At 37.1% G+C, this 17,602-nt stretch overlaps 2 protein-coding genes across 4 annotated transcripts in view; both read left to right on the forward strand.

Moving 5' to 3' along the window:
- Nucleotides 1-17,602, forward strand: part of PPP2R5E (protein phosphatase 2 regulatory subunit B'epsilon) — a 155,513-nt gene that overhangs the window by 134,565 nt on the left and 3,346 nt on the right. For 2 of the 3 annotated variants that reach the window (XM_079126300.1, XM_079126299.1), the window contains exons 6-13: nucleotides 4,362-4,492; nucleotides 4,641-4,700; nucleotides 5,719-5,827; nucleotides 7,429-7,482; nucleotides 7,600-7,650; nucleotides 9,626-9,745; nucleotides 12,599-12,726; nucleotides 15,496-15,597. In XM_079126300.1, coding sequence (XP_078982426.1) covers nucleotides 4,362-4,492; nucleotides 4,641-4,700; nucleotides 5,719-5,827; nucleotides 7,429-7,482; nucleotides 7,600-7,650; nucleotides 9,626-9,745; nucleotides 12,599-12,726; nucleotides 15,496-15,597 — 755 coding nt within the window. The remainder of the gene's footprint in view (nucleotides 1-4,361; nucleotides 4,493-4,640; nucleotides 4,701-5,718; nucleotides 5,828-7,428; nucleotides 7,483-7,599; nucleotides 7,651-9,625; nucleotides 9,746-12,598; nucleotides 12,727-15,495; nucleotides 15,598-17,602) is intronic. The other variant, XM_079126301.1, reaches the window with a different exon arrangement.
- Nucleotides 1-17,602, forward strand: part of KCNH5 (potassium voltage-gated channel subfamily H member 5) — a 700,940-nt gene that overhangs the window by 30,429 nt on the left and 652,909 nt on the right. The gene's annotated exons all lie outside the window — the stretch shown is intronic.

Below are 17,602 nucleotides of genomic sequence, written 5' to 3' on the forward strand. Positions count from 1 at the left end.
ATGTGATTTGCCAGAATTTTATTGAGAATTTTTGCATCTCTGTTCATCAGGGATATTGGTTTAAAGTTTTCTTTCCTTGATGTGTCTTTGTCTGGTCTTGATATCAGGGTGATACTAGCCTCATTAAAAGAGTTTAGAAGGGTTCCCTCCTTTTATATTTCATAGAAAAATTTGAGGAGTATTGGTGTTAATTCTTCTTTGAAGGTCTTGTAGAACTCAGCTGAGAATCTGTCTGGTCCTGAGCTTTTCTTGGTTGGTAGGCTTTTGGTGGCATCTTCTATTTCATTGCTTTAAATCGATTGGTTTAAATTGTGTATGTCCTCCTGCTGCAGTTTGGGTAGATCATATGTCTCTAGAAATTTGTCAGTGTCTTCGAGATTTTTCTATTTTATTGGACTATAAGTTTTTCAAAGTAGTTTCTAATTATCTTCTGTATTTCAGTAGTGTCCATTGTGATATCTCCTTTTTCATCATAATTTTAGCAATTTCAGTTTTCTCTCTTTCTCTTTGTCAATGTGACTAAGGGTTTGTCAATTTTATTTATGTTTTCAAAGAACCAACTTTTTTTGTCAATTTTTTAAATTGTTTCTTTTATTTCAATTTCTCATTAAGCTCTTTGCAACACTTAAAAATACAAATCAATTAAAAAATAGAACTTGAAAAGTTAATCATTTCTATTAATAAGGAATAAAATGGGGTGATCAGGTATCTTCTGTCATTTTGAGGAAGTCCAGAGATAAAGAGATAAAGAGATACTGACTCCATCTGGGTCTTTTTTTTTTTTTTTTTGCGGGGTTTGGGCGGGACTGTTGGAGCCTCATGCCTTTTTTTTGTACATGGAATGTTGGCCTGTGGAAATGAATTGTTAACTTGCTTATTGCCTCCCGTAGTGAGCTCCAAGTTTGTTCAGCACTTTGTGTGTGCCCAGCAACAAGAACCATCCCTGGCACATGGAAAGAACTCTTCTTGTTAAGTGGGCAGAGAGGTGATAGGTGTTACCAACCGAATCTTCTATTTAGATAGGTTGCTGGTGAGGGTGTGTGTGTACTATTGAATCTTTCATATACATTGCTGTGGTTTGAGTGTCCTTTAAGACTTGGTTCCCTGGGTGGGGCCTAGTGGAAAGCTCGAAGGTCATTTGGTGTGTGCTTTTGGAAGGGATTATGGGACACCAGTCTCTCCTTCTTTCCTCCTGGTTGGAGACTTAATGATTTACTTGCATCCACATAATTGATTTCCACACCATGAGGTGATGCCATTAAGGGGTGGCCCTTGTCATAGGGTCTTTGCTATGCTGTTTGACCTTTTACCCTCTAAAACTGTGAGCTAAGTAAGCCTTTTCTTCTTCATAAGTATCCTGTGTCAAGTATTTTGTTATAGTGGTAAAGAACTGACAAATACAAACACTCTTGCCCCACCCCACTCTTCTAACTCCTATTTCTTCTTGGGTCAGCCTGGATATCACTTCCTCTAGATGCCTTCCCTGTTACTACACTTCTTCCAAATAGAGTAGTTAGGTCTGTTATGCATTTATATAGTTTCCCAAACAGTTTTTGCTATTTATTCACCTGTGTCCCCCATTAGACTAGGCTCTTTGAAAGCAGAGTGTGTCTGTTGGAACCATTGCTGTATCCCTGGCTCCTTGACCATTGACTGGGTCTTGCTAGACACACAATACATATTTACCTGAAATACTAATTTTCTTTTAAATAAATGATGGCACTGTAGAACCAAAAATGTTATCCTATTTTACTGCCCAGTTTTGAAGACTACCCTTCAGTTTGTGCTTCTTACCATATATGAAGGATCATTTTTTGTTCACAGTTCTTTCATTTGAAGAAAAGCATCAAACTGAAGCACATTCATTTTATTACTGCCTACCCAGTTATGCTTCTGCTGTCAATCTCAGCCTCATATTTTAACCACTTGAAGTTGTGCTTATGTATGTCTTGATAGCTTTTTTGATGCTGGTATTAATTTGCTTTCACTTATGTGCTTCCTTTGTTCTTGCAATGTTTTGCTATGAAAGACATTACTTTTGTTTTATAGCAATGGTAATGAATATATTTAAAAACTCAGTAAAAATCAGACCAATTTCCAAGTTTGTTCTTTAGCCAAAGGGACTTGCCCACTATCATTTTATAAGGTAACAGGTTTATTGAATTATAATTTATAGAACATAAAGTCACCATTTTAAAGTTTATAGTTCATTGGTTTTTAGTATATTTACAGAGTTGTGCACTTGTTACCACCATGTAATTGTAGGTATCTCCCAAGCAAATCCATACCCATTAGTAGTCACTCCCCATTGTACTTCTAGTCTATAGATTTGCCTATTTTGAGTATTTCATAGAAATGGAATCATATGTGATATGACTTTTTGTGTCTGGTTTCTTTCCCTAAAAATGATGTTTGGAAGGTTCATCCATGTTGTAAAAATACGCTGATACACACTACTTCTTTTCCTTTGATAACTGAATAGTATTCGATTGCATCACATGTTATCTCTCCCTTCATCAGTTGATGGACTTTTGGGTTGTTCCACCTTTTGACTGTTTTAAATATTGCTACTGTGAACAGATTTTTGTATGGATATTTGATTTTATTTCTCTCCATTGTGCACCTGGGAGTGATGTTGTTTCATCACAGAATAACTGGAAATTTTGAGGAACTGTCAAACTGTTTTCCAAAATGCCCATACCATTTTACATTCTTGCAAATAATATATGAGGGTTCCAATTTCTTCATATCTTGGTCAAGACTTTTTATCATCCCTCTTTTTAATTATAGCCGTCAAAATAAATAGTATCTTCTTCTTTTGCATTTCTGTAATAGTGCAATTGATCACCGTTTCATGTGTCTTTTAGCCATTTGTGTACATTCTTTAGGAAACACAAAAAAAAAACCTGTCCTTTGTCCATTTTTGCATTGAACACACATTTTTAGATTCAGTTATCCATTTTGAGTTGACTATATGGTATGGGGTGGGGGGTAGGGGTCTACCTTTATTCTTTTGCATGTGGGTATCCAGTTGTTACCAGCACCACTGGTTGAAAAGATTATTCTTTCTGCATTGTCTTGGCACCCTCGCTGAAATTCGTTTGACTAAATTTGAGGGATTGTTTTTAGACCCTTAGTTTTATTCTGTGATCTGCCTGCCTGTCCTGACAGTATCACACTCTGTTGATTACTGGAAGCTTTATACTGTTTTGAAATTGAAAAGTTTGGGTCCTCCAATTTTGCCTTCCTTGCAAGATTGGTTTGGCTTTCCTGGGTATTCCCATATGAATTACAGGATCAACTAGTCAATTTCTGTAAAAACAAAGCATTTGACAGGGAATGTGTTGAACCTGTAGTGCACACTGTCATTTGACCTGGGCCTTAGCTCATTTTCTTTTTTGGACTACATCTTTTAAGGCATGGTCTCATTATGAGTATATGGATGTGATATTATCAGGATTCTGTTGTTCACTTAAAGTTATAAATGATTGAGGGGGCTGGGGTTGTGGCTCAGTGACAGAGTGCTTACTTGGCACATGTGAGGCAGTGAATTGGTTCTTAGCACCACATAAAAAAATAAAGGTATTGTGTCCATGTACAACTGAAAATATTTTTGAAAAAAAGATTATAAATGATGGAGAACATAAAACATGTTATTCTCTTATAACAAATATACTGAAATAATGAGTGCTTACTCTGATGACTATTTATATAATGAGCATACCTATGTAACAAGAACCCAGATCTAAAAAGAACAATATAGGTATCACTGAGGACTTTTGATATTTTACCTTATTTTCTGGTAGAACTGAAAGCTTATCATAATTGTGTATTTGGAACATAATATTAGTAGGTAACATAGCACGGTGGTTTTTTTTTTTTTTTTTTTTTTTTTTTTTTTAGCATGGTGTTTTGATGTCATGCACTTCAGGCCTTGACTGCTTGGGTTCTAATCTCAACCCTACCACTTATTATCTCTGACACCGTAGCAAGTTACTTAACCTTTCTGTGCCTCAGTTTTCTTATCTGTAAAATTGGCTTATATAAACTACTTCATTGGGAAAATTCAGATGTAGATTGCTTAGAAAAGTGCCTGATGATCATAGTAAGTGCTATATGTGTTGGCTATTAATATTAATGTTATTGTTATTATTGTATTTCTCTTCACAACAGTATAAGCCCCTTGTCTGACTTATTTATCCCTATATTCCTGCAGACTAACATGGTACTTGGTGCATAATAGATACTAAATACCTTTCTTGAGGAAGAAAGAAATGAAGGGAGGGATTTTAAATAATGAATGATCATATGCCTAAATTCTTTCCTGAAATGACAACTGTACTGTTTTTCATTTACCACAGCTTTTGGAGCTATTTGACAGTGAAGACCCTCGGGAACGGGACTACTTAAAAACAGTCCTACACAGAATTTATGGCAAGTTTCTTGGTCTTAGAGCATTTATCCGAAAACAGATTAACAATATTTTTCTAAGGTAAGTGGAGGGTGGGGGAACAGTAGAAGCAAAGTTGGTGTTTTTATAGAAATATTAAGTATTTCAGTATTTGAACATAGTGTACTGACTATTCCAACTCACTTCCTTCCCTCCCTCCTTTTTTTCCTGCCCTCTCTTCGCTTTTAAGGTTTGTTTATGAAACAGAACACTTCAATGGGGTAGCTGAATTGCTGGAAATATTAGGAAGGTAAGCACTTTCTATGTAATTGTTAATCTCAGGTGAAATATCATTCTGAAGATTAGGTTCAGGTGGCACAGAGAAATGCTGACCTAGGTGTCTTGTTGTATTTAGACTGGGTCTTTCTCATTTGTGCTTAGCATGTTTCCCAACTGACTCTACAAGGCACCATTTCCTCTTCTTGTTCCACAATTATGCATTGCTCATTCCTCTAGAATGACTGAAAGAGCCAACAGTCCATTCATTATTGTAGAGACAGTATATCTCATTGTGGTCAGGCCAGTCACACCAAAACATCCTATGCATCCTAGCATAGTTTCTAGGCTACCCATGCTTTGCCATATCTATTGAAAGAAAGTTTATAATAGATTGGAAAGGTTGCCATTTTCAGTGGAACTATGTACCCAGGTGTAGTTCTAGAATAGCTGCTGCCCGGCGTAGTGGAACAAATTGGAAAGAGACAGCTGTTATGCAGGTTTCTATACACAAGGGAGCCTAATGTTGCTGGACAATGTGATTGCTTAGTCTTTCCTCCTGATATGAGGAGAAAAAGAAAGTGAACTCACCCAATTTTCTCTCATCGACCTCCTGAGGTTGGCCAGAGATTTCAGGAATGAGAAGGAATAATATCTGGAAATGGAAAGAGATATATTAAAAGAGGAAGTGAGCAAAGCAGGCATTATATGGGGAAGACGAAGAAGAAGGAAGGAAAAAAGAAAGGTTTTTTTTGTTTTGTTTTGTTTTTTTTAATAGAAAACTTTTGGAAACCATTGGACTAGTTTTAAGAGCACATGAGCCTTTGTTGGGTGTTCAGGGGTGATCATAAGCAAATTCACTTCTCTTAAACTTCTTCCTACTTAAATGAACTCTTTGAAGTAACTAAAAAGTCTTGACTGCCATTTTGGGTTTTGGTTATGTGTTTGGACAAACAGCTGATTAAGACTTAATCAGACTCTCAAGAACAGTTTGTTTCAGTCTCACATGTTGTGGTAACATTGCTAATTCATGTCTCTTTTCTTTTTCCTAGTATTATCAATGGCTTTGCTTTACCTCTTAAGGCAGAACACAAACAGTTTCTGGTGAAAGTGTTGATCCCTTTACACACTGTCAGGAGCTTATCACTCTTCCATGCCCAGGTAGAATTTTAAAGTACAACTACTTTTTAAGCCAGATGAAAAGTTTGCAAACTCAGTGTTTCTTCTGATATTGATAGTTCCTTTATTTATTTTGTTTAAAGTCTTGTTAAAGTTTAAAATATCCCTGAGGATAATTAGGATGTATAGATTTTTTTCTGTTTACAGTAGAACCGTGGGAATATTTTAAGATGGGAACAACTGATGTTCAGTCTTGTTTCTTTGATGATTTGCTCAAGTTCACCCAGATATTGAACATATTGCCTACAATAGAATGTATGTGGGCTCTTCAGATTTAGGTCTTTGGACATTGGGTAAAAATTTTTTTAATGTTCTCGAATATTTTGTCCTACCTCCCTTTGCATTGGACCATCAGGTGCCCTTTTGCCCCCTCTTATACTTCATTCACCATTTCTTTCTCACTTTGCACACAGAAATGAACATTCTCACAAGTAAACAAGTCTTCAGTACATTTTACATTCAGTACTTTTTACATTTTTTAAAAACCTTGATTACTAGAGAAAGCATATCCTGTCTTGTCCCCATTCTAATGTCTGTGCTAACACTACCTTGCATGGAAAGCGTGTCACTAAAGGGCAGATAAATGATCTAGTGGTATTTTTAATTTTAGTATTTCAAACCTCTGACTCCTTCCCTCCAGTGGAAATGCTTTGAGTTTGCATAAAAATGTAACAGTTTTCTGCATAATGTTCTTTAAATGTGAAATTCTGTGTTTTGAGGAAAAATTAGTCCATTATGGTTCTAATTTAGAACACTATCAAAATGGTGTTTCTGAGGGTGGACTTCTTGTCCAAGAATCTGACAAGGCCTTCACACATTTTGCCTTTTATTTTTGCAATAGTCTGTCTATCACATTTCGTGATCATTTAAAAGAATTCTTTCTTAGATGTGTTAGTATCAGATTGGGACTCCGCATTTCTCTAGCTTCTAACTATGGCAGGTACAGCCTTTTATCTCTTTTTGTGAAACTGTTAGTTTGTGTTTGCCATTGCAGGCAACCAGCTGGGACTTGAGAAAGTACCTACCTCCCCTGTAGAACTCTTTTGAAAAGCACAGTAAAACCTAGTACTATTGATGTTAGCAAAGAGAAAGGAAGCCCATGAGATGTAGCCCAAACTGTGTATAAATGTGATACTTTTGGAATATGTTTTTAGAATGTGATGTTTCACCTCTACTTTTCATTAGCTGGATGCTTCAAGTCTCAGTACTCTTTAAAAAAAAATCTCTTAGGACCATATTAGTGTTGGTTTTTGATTAGGAAAAATAGCTTTTAGCTGGGCATTGTGGTGTGTACCTGTAGTCCCAGCTACTCAGGAGGCTGAGGAAGGAGGATCACTTAAACCCAGGTGTTCAAGGCCAGCCAGGGCAACACAGCATAGGAAGACCTTGTCTTTTTTTTTTTTTTAAAGAGAAGAGCTTTATATTTTGTTTGATATGTTTTATTTTCATGAGAGTTAAAATGAATTCATTGTGAAGTTAAGACCAGACCTTGGAGACATTTTAGGAAGTTTTAATACTCTTATCTTTTGAGGCCTTGGTATAAAGAGTTCACAATTTTGTCTTTCACTGTTTTGTTTCTTCAGTTGGCGTATTGTATAGTCCAGTTTCTGGAGAAAGATCCTTCACTCACAGAACCAGTAAGCTTTCCTCCCACCCCCACCTCAAGTTCAGAATTTAACTTCAGAAAAATAACTTTTCATTAAAGTGTGTATTAAAAAGTAAATACCACATTTTTTTTTTCCCTTTCTTACTAGGTTATTAGGGGACTAATGAAATTTTGGCCTAAAACATGCAGTCAAAAAGAGGTAAGTGCTTACTGTCAAAGAGTAACAATCGCTTACTAAGTGCTTTGCTGAGTGCCAGGCATTGGGCTAAACATATAAATGTAAATCATCCAAAGCTCATTTGTAGCTCTATGAGGCAGGACTGTCCATCTCATTTATTAGTGATGATTTGAGACTTAGAGGGGTAGTAGCCCACTCAAGCATGCTAACAACAGGTGAGTTGATCAAAACCCACCTCCCTAACTCCTGAACTTGGGACTTTCATCCGCTGTGCCGATGGTCTCAGGTAACCCCAGATGAGACCCCACTCATGTGTCCAGTTGCCTAGTTCTGTTGTTGTCCCCTTCATAGTATGTAGATTTTGCTCTTCACTAGATATAGAGGCTATAGCAAACTGTTCACATGCCTACTTAAAACACAGTATAGATGGGATCTTAATGTGTATAATCTTAAATTATGTAATAGCCTTTAGTTTCATTCACAAGTAGCGCTAGGAAGTTCTGACCTATAGTCATTTGTATCTTTGTTGAGACCTAAGCAGGTACATATTGCTGTGTAAGGTTTTGGGGAATGAGTCCTCAAGCACACACCTTAGTGGTGAGCCTAACTGAATCTGCCCCCGATCTATAGCCACTCTGCTGAAAGGTTAGACCTATGTGGAACTTGGCCTAGAAACCAAAGTCAACTATTAGGTTTATATTTTGTGAGAATTTTAATCGAACTTTTGTGTGTCTTGACGAATGGCAAGGTTCAAAGTCCTGCTTTATGCAATTTCAAAAAGTCATGTAATTTCATGATATCTGTTAGGTAAACTTTAAACTGTGCATTGCTGCCCAAAACATCCCAAGATATGCCAGCAGGATCATTTTTCATATTTTACTTGCATACTTAATTTTTTCCTAGTTATTTTCCATAGTTAAATAGGTACCTTTTTAAATTTCCCCATCATTTTTCCATTATATTTAATATAGTTCACCAAATCAACTATTATTCCAGCTCCATCTTATAATCGAATTGCTCTGATCTCTAGGCACATTGTGCTGAGGCCATGAGATTCACTGTGCTCTCTAGAGGGCTTATGTTTGTGTTTGTGTGTGTGTGTGTGTGTGTGTGTGTGTGTGTGTGTGTGTATGTAAGTACAGAGGATGGGATCAGTGTATGTTGACAAGTTTAATGTGGCACCTTCATGTGGGTGAGTTTGCTCATTTGTCTTGTTCATTTGACTTTTTTCTATTCTGTTAATTGGTATATCTACTGCACAGCAGAGATCACACCCGCTCGGCAGATGGCTGCCTTCACCACTATGTATTTCTGCATGTCCACGCAGGAGGCCCCCCTCCCATTGTTTGAAAAAAGAAGAAAAGGTGGGGTAGGAGAGGTAGAGATAGCTAGGTTGCTAGCAGTAGATGGGAAAGCCCTACAGGGAGAGCCCTGTTTCCCAGGGGCCTGGTGCAGTGTGTGAGCGCCCCTTGTTCCCTGTCATGTGTAGCAAGTAGACTACTTTTTTCAAACTAGGTTGAATTCTATTTTCAATGTTGTAGGGAACTTTTGACATATATCCTGTGGTGTGAATTCTTTGTAAAATGAACATCTCTAACATGGGATAATGCATATGTTTTGGGTTTTATGTGCACATTTTTCACAAAGTGGGGTAAACTATCATTAATCCTCAATGATCATGTTGATTTTTTTTTTTTTTTTTTTTTTCTTCTCATTGGAGCGGCCTGGGATTCGAACCACGGCCCTTCCACATGCTAGGCGAACGCTCTCCGAAAGGAGCTATTTCTTCAGCTCCTCATGTTGATTTTTTTAAACATTGTTTTAGATGTTGATAGTCCTTTATTTGATTCATTTATTTATATCTGGTGCTGAGAATAGAACCCAGTGCCTCACACATGCTAGGCAAGTACTGTACTACTGAGCCACAACCCCAACCACAATCATGTTGATTTTTTAAATTAAGTGCCTCACATTTATGTTTTGCTTCTACTTATAGGTCATGTTCCTTGGGGAGCTGGAAGAAATTTTGGATGTGATTGAACCTTCACAATTTGTTAAAATTCAAGAACCTTTGTTTAAACAAATTGCCAAGTGTGTATCTAGCCCCCATTTTCAGGTTGGTAGTATAGAGTACATGAGCCAGAGTGGCCTATGCAACATGAATTGTTTTGCTTAGATTTTTATTTGTCTTGAAGGAGGTGTAATGGATGCCAGCTGTTTTTTTTTTTTTTTTTTTTTTTTTAATTTGCTATATTTTGTTTGTTGTTTTATTTGCTGTTGGTTTTTTATTTGAATTTTCTCACATATTGATTATCTTAACAGCCACCCTATCTTGAGCACCTTCTGCTTAATGGCCACTGTGATGGTGCCTTCTGTCCAGAATCTTGAAGTCCTGTAATACCTATAAGGAAGGCATTCTGTGTTTATAGATTTAAGATAGAAATACCAAAACTCGAAGTGGTAATTTATCTCAGGGAAATTGCTGGATAAGAAGTGGGCTGGTTGGGTTCCTTTTGAATTAGAAAGAAGCCTAAATAATACTTTAAAAAGAGAGAGGAAAAAAAAGATAACCCTAATATTCTATACTATGCTGGATGCTTTATGTACATTATTTATTTATAAACTTCACATTATGTATGAGGCTCTTTTCCATTTTTTTTAGATGAGACTCAGATAATGCTTTATACAAAGTCCCAAATTAATAGAGCATGGAGTTAAAATTTTAATCTTACACATAGCTTCTTACTGAAGCCCATGACCTTCCTGTGGCCTGCTCTGCCTCCTTGTGGCCACTGAGGGAGAACACAGGGAAGGTAGACCTTGGCATCAGCTTTCTTTGCTGGAGCCCTTGCTGCAGTGCTGTGGAACCTACCTAGAGAAGAAATGGGGATCAGAGTCGAAAGACACATTTGGTTTTATCCTCTGTCTGTCTCACTGAAGATCCATCTCATAAACCTAGAGGATTGGCTTTACATACTACCTGTCACATCAAAGAGATTTTTCAGATTGTGGTTTGCAACACAAAAGCACATTCAAATGGAGTCATTTGATGGGGAACTTTCCCCTAAGCTGTCATTATCCAACAGAGGCAGAGGTTGGCTCTTGCTGTTGTTTTAATTTTTGACCTGGAGACATATTCATTTGTCAAAGCAGCTGTCTTATAAGAATTTAATGGTTGTGCTACAAAGAAAGGGGAAAACAAGCAGAAACCATTACATGAAGTTTTCAGGTGATATAACACATATCTGGATAAAAATAGAAAACTGCAGAACATTATATAGGCGCTTTGCATATTACACCTGTAATGCTTAAACATCTGGATCATTCACCTTGTTTTTTCCTTTTCATTGGGATGTTTGGTGTAAGAGAGGCCAAGAAGCCAGGCTCTCTTTTAAATGGGCATCACTGGGGAGGTTTAAATGATGCTCAGAAGCTTAGAAAGGACAGACAATATAGTTGCTCAGGATGTTGTAACAAAATAGCATTGACTAAGTGGCCTAAACAACAGAGATTCATTTTCTAATAGTTTTGGAGACTGGAAGACTGAAATCAGAGTGCCAGCATGGTTGGTTTCTGGTGAAGTCCTGCTTTCTGGCATGTACACTGCCTCCTCACCCTGTCTTCCCATGGCCTTTCTTTGGTATATATGTGCAGATTATTCATTCAGTCCAGATTATTCATTCTGCTCTTTCTTCTGGTACTTTTAAAACTATATCTGATATAGCCTCTAACACAATTTATATTGGATAGGACCATAGATTCCTCTTTCCCTTACCAGGTGATCAACACCTTAAGGATAACAAAGTAAGGAAGTTAAGAGCAGAGGCTTTGGAGCCTGCTACTTGCTGGCTTATCTCCTCTAAGCCTTATTTTCCCCATCCTCAAAATAGAAATAATGGTACCAACTCTGTTGGTTCTGAAGTTTAAAGGAGCGGAACACTTAGCACAGTACCTGGCATATAGTAAACATTCAATAATGATTGCTTTCTCTGTATTCTTAGGGTCTAGCACCTAGTGAATCCCAGGAATTTTCTTGAACCAAGTGAAATAATGTAAATGGAAAGGTTCTAATTTTTCAGTCTGTTAATAGGGCCATCTTGTACCATTTTTGTCTGTGTAAGACATAATTTCTTAATCTGTATGAATGAAGGAAACTACTCTCCTTTTTCCTTCTCCATATAACTACTCTTTTTAGAGATTTGTTTTTGAGGCAATCCTTTAAATTAATAATATCCAAGATGAGCAATTCAGTCCCAACAGGCCAAGTAAGAATAAGTTGGTAATGTGGTAGGCAGAGAATGGGGATCTAAGACAGCAAGCTGATATTGCTGTAGCAGCGTCTCTGAGTCCAGAAACTAAGCAGCCATCTTTAAGCTTTAAGCATCCTCAGCTTTAAGCATTTACTAGCAGTGTGATTTTTGAATAGTTTACCCAATCTCTCCAAACCTCTTGAAACCTGCTTCTTGGATGGCGGTGAGGATGGTACATTGTACCTGCAGTGCAGGCTCACTGTGTGGCCACAGGAGGTGCTTAATAAACATGGCTGCTCTACAGGGATGGGCACCTGTGGGTTTTCCTGTGCATCTGTTGCTGAACGCCAACCATATGCTAGGCCATGTGGTTGCTCTAAAGTATGTGGGATGAGAGAGGTAAGCCAGGAAAGGGGATCTGTAAGATGGGATGAAATGATGGGGAAATAGTGTGGTATGTGAAAGTAGTATAAAGATGTTTGGAGTGTGAGTGCTGTGTAAGGGGAAAATGTGTAATCAGATGAGATGGTAGAATTAAAGGAGAATATAAACATCAGGTAGGAAAACCAATATTTTCCCCTTCCCTTATTTGATGAACTACTTTGTAACTTTTTAAGAGATTTTAAATCCATAAAAATGTTAAGTGTGATTAATGTTTAATTTTTACTTTTGATTGAATGATTTGGAAAGATTATAACTTATTTTTTCTTTTCCCAAAGGTGGCAGAAAGGGCACTCTATTATTGGAATAATGAATACATCATGAGTTTGATAGAAGAAAACTCTAATGTCATCCTTCCCATCATGTTTTCCAGTCTTTATAGGATTTCAAAAGAGCATTGGAATCCGTAGGTTTTTAGTTTCTTTCTTCTCCTCCTCCCTTCTTCTTCTTCTTCTTCTTCTTCTTTTTTTTTTTTTTTTTTTGGCACTGGGGATTGAACTCAGGGGCACTTGACCACTGAACCACATCTCCAACCCTATTTTGTATTTTATTTAGAGACAGGGTCTCACTGAATTGCTTAGTACCTTGCTTTTGCTGAGGCTGGGTTTGAACTTGTGATGCTTCTGCTGCAGCCTCCCAAGCTGCTGGGATTACAGGTGTGCACCACCGTGCCTGGCCGCTTCTTTCTCTTTTGCATAATAAAATGTCTTGAATGCTCACTGTGTGCCACATGATGTACTTGTTGCTAAAGATGGATATATGAAAAGGTGAAATCCCTACTTTTAGGAATTTGCTGACTGGTTGGGAAACTCTCAGGTAAATAGATATTTTAACAAAACAGCTCTGTTTTGGTTTACTTGTGAGACTTTCTGACCTGTCTATGAAGGTATATATTTTGGGGATATCTGAAACTGAGAGAATATTGATGGGATGGTAGCCCATAAATTAAATCTTAAAAGAATTTGGGGTGGGAAAATGCCTTTCAGACAGAGGTCCATCCATCACGTAAAATGACGCAAAGATGTAAAAAGCACCTACCTGTCAAGTTCTGAGACCTGTGTGAGGTTGGGAGGGCTAAGGCACAGTGTATTTGGACCAAGGTGCTGGAAGATCAGGTTAGCAAAGGGACATAGGTGCTGGGTGTGGTGTCACATGCCTGTAATTCCAGTGACTCAGGAGGCTGAGGCAGAGGATCATAAGTTCAAGGCCAGCCTCAGCAATTTAGCAAGGCTCTAAGAAACTGTGTGAGACCCTGTCAAAATAAAAACACAAGGGACTGGGAACATGGCTCAGTGGTTAAGTGCTGCAGGGTTTGATCTCTATTTCCATTGCCCCCCCAAGGGAAAAAAAGAAAGAAAGGAAGGAAGGAAGGGGAATTAGGCCCACACTAATCTTTACCAATTATATGATAAGGAGATACTGAAAGGTTGCAAAGAGGGAAGTAGTCTGAATAGATTTGCATTTTATAGCAAGATCTATTTTTTAACAACTAACTTGGTTACTAGACATATTCTACAGCGGGGAAAAAACTTTAAAATCTTAAGGAAGTTTAATCCAGTCCTGTGAATGTTAAAGCATTCTCTATTTGAATGACTTTACTTACTCTTACATGGAATAGAAGGAAAATTTAATGTAGAATTAAAGAATTAATAGATGTATTTGGTGTATCATGTTTTTAAAATTTTTGCATATTATAGTAAAATAGCACATTTCTCTATTTTCAAACTTGCTGAGTTTGAAAATAAAACTTGAAAAAATAAAGGAATGGTCAACAGTTAAGTCTCATTATATAAATGGTCTCTTGAGGACCTGGAGAGTAGTTTTTTGGAATCTCTGTATCTGCTCAGTATTTGGTGCTTCTCCAGCACTGCCCTTATGAGGAAGATCAATCTGGAACTTTAGCAGAAGTGAATTTAAGTTTTCCTTTTGATGGATACAGGGCAGATAACACTTCAGCAAGTACACTTTCTTATAAATGTTTTTAAAAAATCAGACTCATGGTTTTTTAATAAATGGATTAATTTTACCAATGCCTTCTTAGTAGTATTGGGAGCACATTTGTTGCAAGATGGAAATAACATTTTATATTTTTGTGAAGGGTAAAGCTGTTTAGATTCTAATATGAGTCTGTCAAAACCATCATGACACAGTTCTCACATTGTCTAAGGGCTTATTCTCCCACTTAATAAGCATTGGTCACCATTTTGGCTTTTAGTTGTATATGTTATATAACTAATAATGACCATCACCATCTGCTTGCCAGTTATCTATCTTGTCTGCCTCAATGTTGGTCAGCAAAGGAACTAAGCAGGAGTAGATGGACTATTGATGCAAATCACAACTGGAAAAATAACCGACATTAAACTGCCCAGCTTATAGGGATTTGGTATCATATCTTTGAGTATGAATATGTGTGTGTGTTATGTGTATACATAGATACATGCATATATCTATGTATGCATATATCTATGTATATGATTTGTTTCCATGGGGACAGCTTCCAATTTTGGTTTTATGTATATTAATACTTCAAAAGTGAAATTTTATGCAATTTCAGGTCTTTAAGGTTAGTCCTACCATAGTGCTTATTTTTAGGGTGAAGTTGCTTAATTAATCAATTTATTTATTTGCGGGGGGGCAGTGTTACCAGGGTTTGAACTCAGGGACATTTGACTACTAAGCCACATCCCCAACCCTATTTTGTATTTTATTTAGAAACAGGGTCTTTGCTTTTGCTGAGGCTGGCTTTGAATTCAGCGATCCTCCTACCTCAGCCTCCAGGGATGCTGGGATTACAGTTGTGCGGCACCACATCCAGCTGAAGTTGCTTTATTTTTACACTTAAGTTGCTTTATTTTTACACTTGCCTTTTAGTGAAACAAAATTATCAGGTGGCCTTGAGCAAGTCTACTCTGGGTACTAATGATTTGAAGGGTAAAATCAGATTTTTTTCTCACCTAATTCTGCAACCCCTCAGAAAGATCTTGCCTTGAACAGAATTTAAATCCCTTGATGTGGAAATGAACTATAGGTCACTTCTAGTTGTTCCAACTCTAAAAGGATGGGAACAGTTTGCATTTGAGCTCAATCAGACAAAAGTTGTGCTTTTGTTTTCTTCATTCTACATTCCATTATGTAAGTCTAACCAATATGTTCCCTTTTCTCTGCTTCACAGGGCTATTGTGGCATTAGTGTACAATGTGTTGAAGGCATTTATGGAAATGAACAGCACCATGTTTGACGAGCTGACAGCCACATACAAGTCAGATCGTCAGCGGTAACTTTTTAAAGCTTTTTTGTCTGCAGTGCATTGAACTATTGAGTTCTTTCCTTGTTCTTTGCTGAAGTTGCCTAGTTGTACTCCAAATCATAGCCAGCACAATTTTGTTTATTTACATATTCATTTTTGCATGCTCATTAGCTGTGTCATTATTAGTGTGCCACTGAATAATAAAGCTTTGTGACAGTGTCATTTTGATAAAGCCTGCTTTCCTCCCTTCCTTTATTTCAGTTCTGCCTCAGGGTTAAGAGCCTGGCACATAACTGGTATTTCAGGCCCACGTAAGGAGACCATCAGGTAGTTTGCCATCTGGATTCACTCCCATTCCTAACTTGCTGGGACTAGAATTGGACTGATGTTATACTACACTCCAACAGCAGGACAGATGAGACCCCATCATCTAGCTTTTTGGTGCAGAACTTACCTTCCGTTCTAGAATCCAAAAAATTCATTACAATTTAAAGTCAGTGAAAACAATGTGGAAGTTCATAGTCTGGTATTAGATGAATCTTGATATGTTTGAGACCGTAGGGAGAAAAACCGGTGGATACCTCTATAGTAGATCTTTATGGCTTAGTAAAGCCTTTCTTGACTTCATTTACACGATTCTCCAGTTTTGTTATTTCTTGTCCAATGTGTCCCAACTTTCCTAAAGACATACATGGAGAGACTAAGGAGTCTAGAGAACTCTTAGTTGTTTTGACCTCTGATTTAGCTTTGATAACCAAGAAACGAATGTAAGCTTTGTAGATCATAAAACCATGAATTTCAGAGGTGCATGTAAATGTTCATATCTAGGACCTTACTAAACCTCCTGGACAAAAGCCTATCATTTCCTTGCTTTTTTGCTCTGCCTGATTTTGAATGTATTACTTGTGTTTTATTGATTAAAAAGAGCAATGAGGGGAAGGTTTGGTGGCAGAGGGCAAAGGACCGTTACAGTGATATTTTTTTGTTTTCACCAGTGATATGGCTTATGATAAACAACTTTATTTTAGAATGTGGAAGTATTTAGCAACAGGCAGAGTCTGAGATTTTATTTTTTTTTTCCCGCAATATTGGGATGAATATCATTTATGGGATATGTCATGCCACACTTATAATTTAAATTATTTTTTCTCTTTTTCATTGGTGCATTATAATTACACACAATAGTGGGAGTTGTTGTTACATATTCATACATGCAAACTTTAAATTCACTCTGTTAGCAGTTGTTGCAAATCATTAAATTTTTAATGACCCTCCATGCCTCAAACTTAAATTGAATTGTTTTGTTTTTTTGGGGGTGAGAGGGGTGGGATATTGGGGATTAAACTCAGGGGCACTCGACCTCCAAGTCACATCCCCAACCCTATTTTTTGTATTTTATTTAGAGACAGGGTCTTACTGAGTTGCTTAGTGCGTTTTTTCTGAGGCTGGCTTTAAACTCATGATCCTCCTGCCTCAGCCTCCTGAGCCTCTGGGATTGTTGGTGTGTGCCTCTGTACCCAGCTGAAATCTTTTTAAAATGTTAACTAAGGGCACATTTTAATACCATGGTACAACATTAAAGAGTGTGTAGTGCCTAGCATTTGTCTTACAGAGCAACAGAAAACTTATTAATATTATCTCGCTTGAAAAAGGATTAAATCTATATAATCCCATCAATAATATTGAAAGGGCTGAGGCTAATAGCTCAGTAGCAGAACCCTTGCCTTAGCATGTGCAAGGCAGTGTGTTCAGTTCCCAGCATGCCAAAAAAAAAAAAAGAAAAGAAAGTTATTGAAGAACTTATTTCTAAAATATTCAAATTAATTGCTTTATATTGAATGAACAATGAAACTTTAATCATTTATGATCTAAACTAAATAGACAGATCCCTTGAAAAAGATAAGAATTAACCAAGGGGAGCAAAAATAGATAAAACTGTGAGGTTGATTCTGATAGTCTGACATAATAAAGTGAAATCACTTTATATTGAGTAGACTTTCTTAATGAGAGAAAGATTAAATTTTATTTTTGG

This window comes from Sciurus vulgaris (assembly GCF_902686455.1).
Source record: "Sciurus vulgaris genome assembly, chromosome: 2".
Taxonomy (NCBI): Eukaryota; Metazoa; Chordata; class Mammalia; order Rodentia; family Sciuridae; genus Sciurus; species Sciurus vulgaris.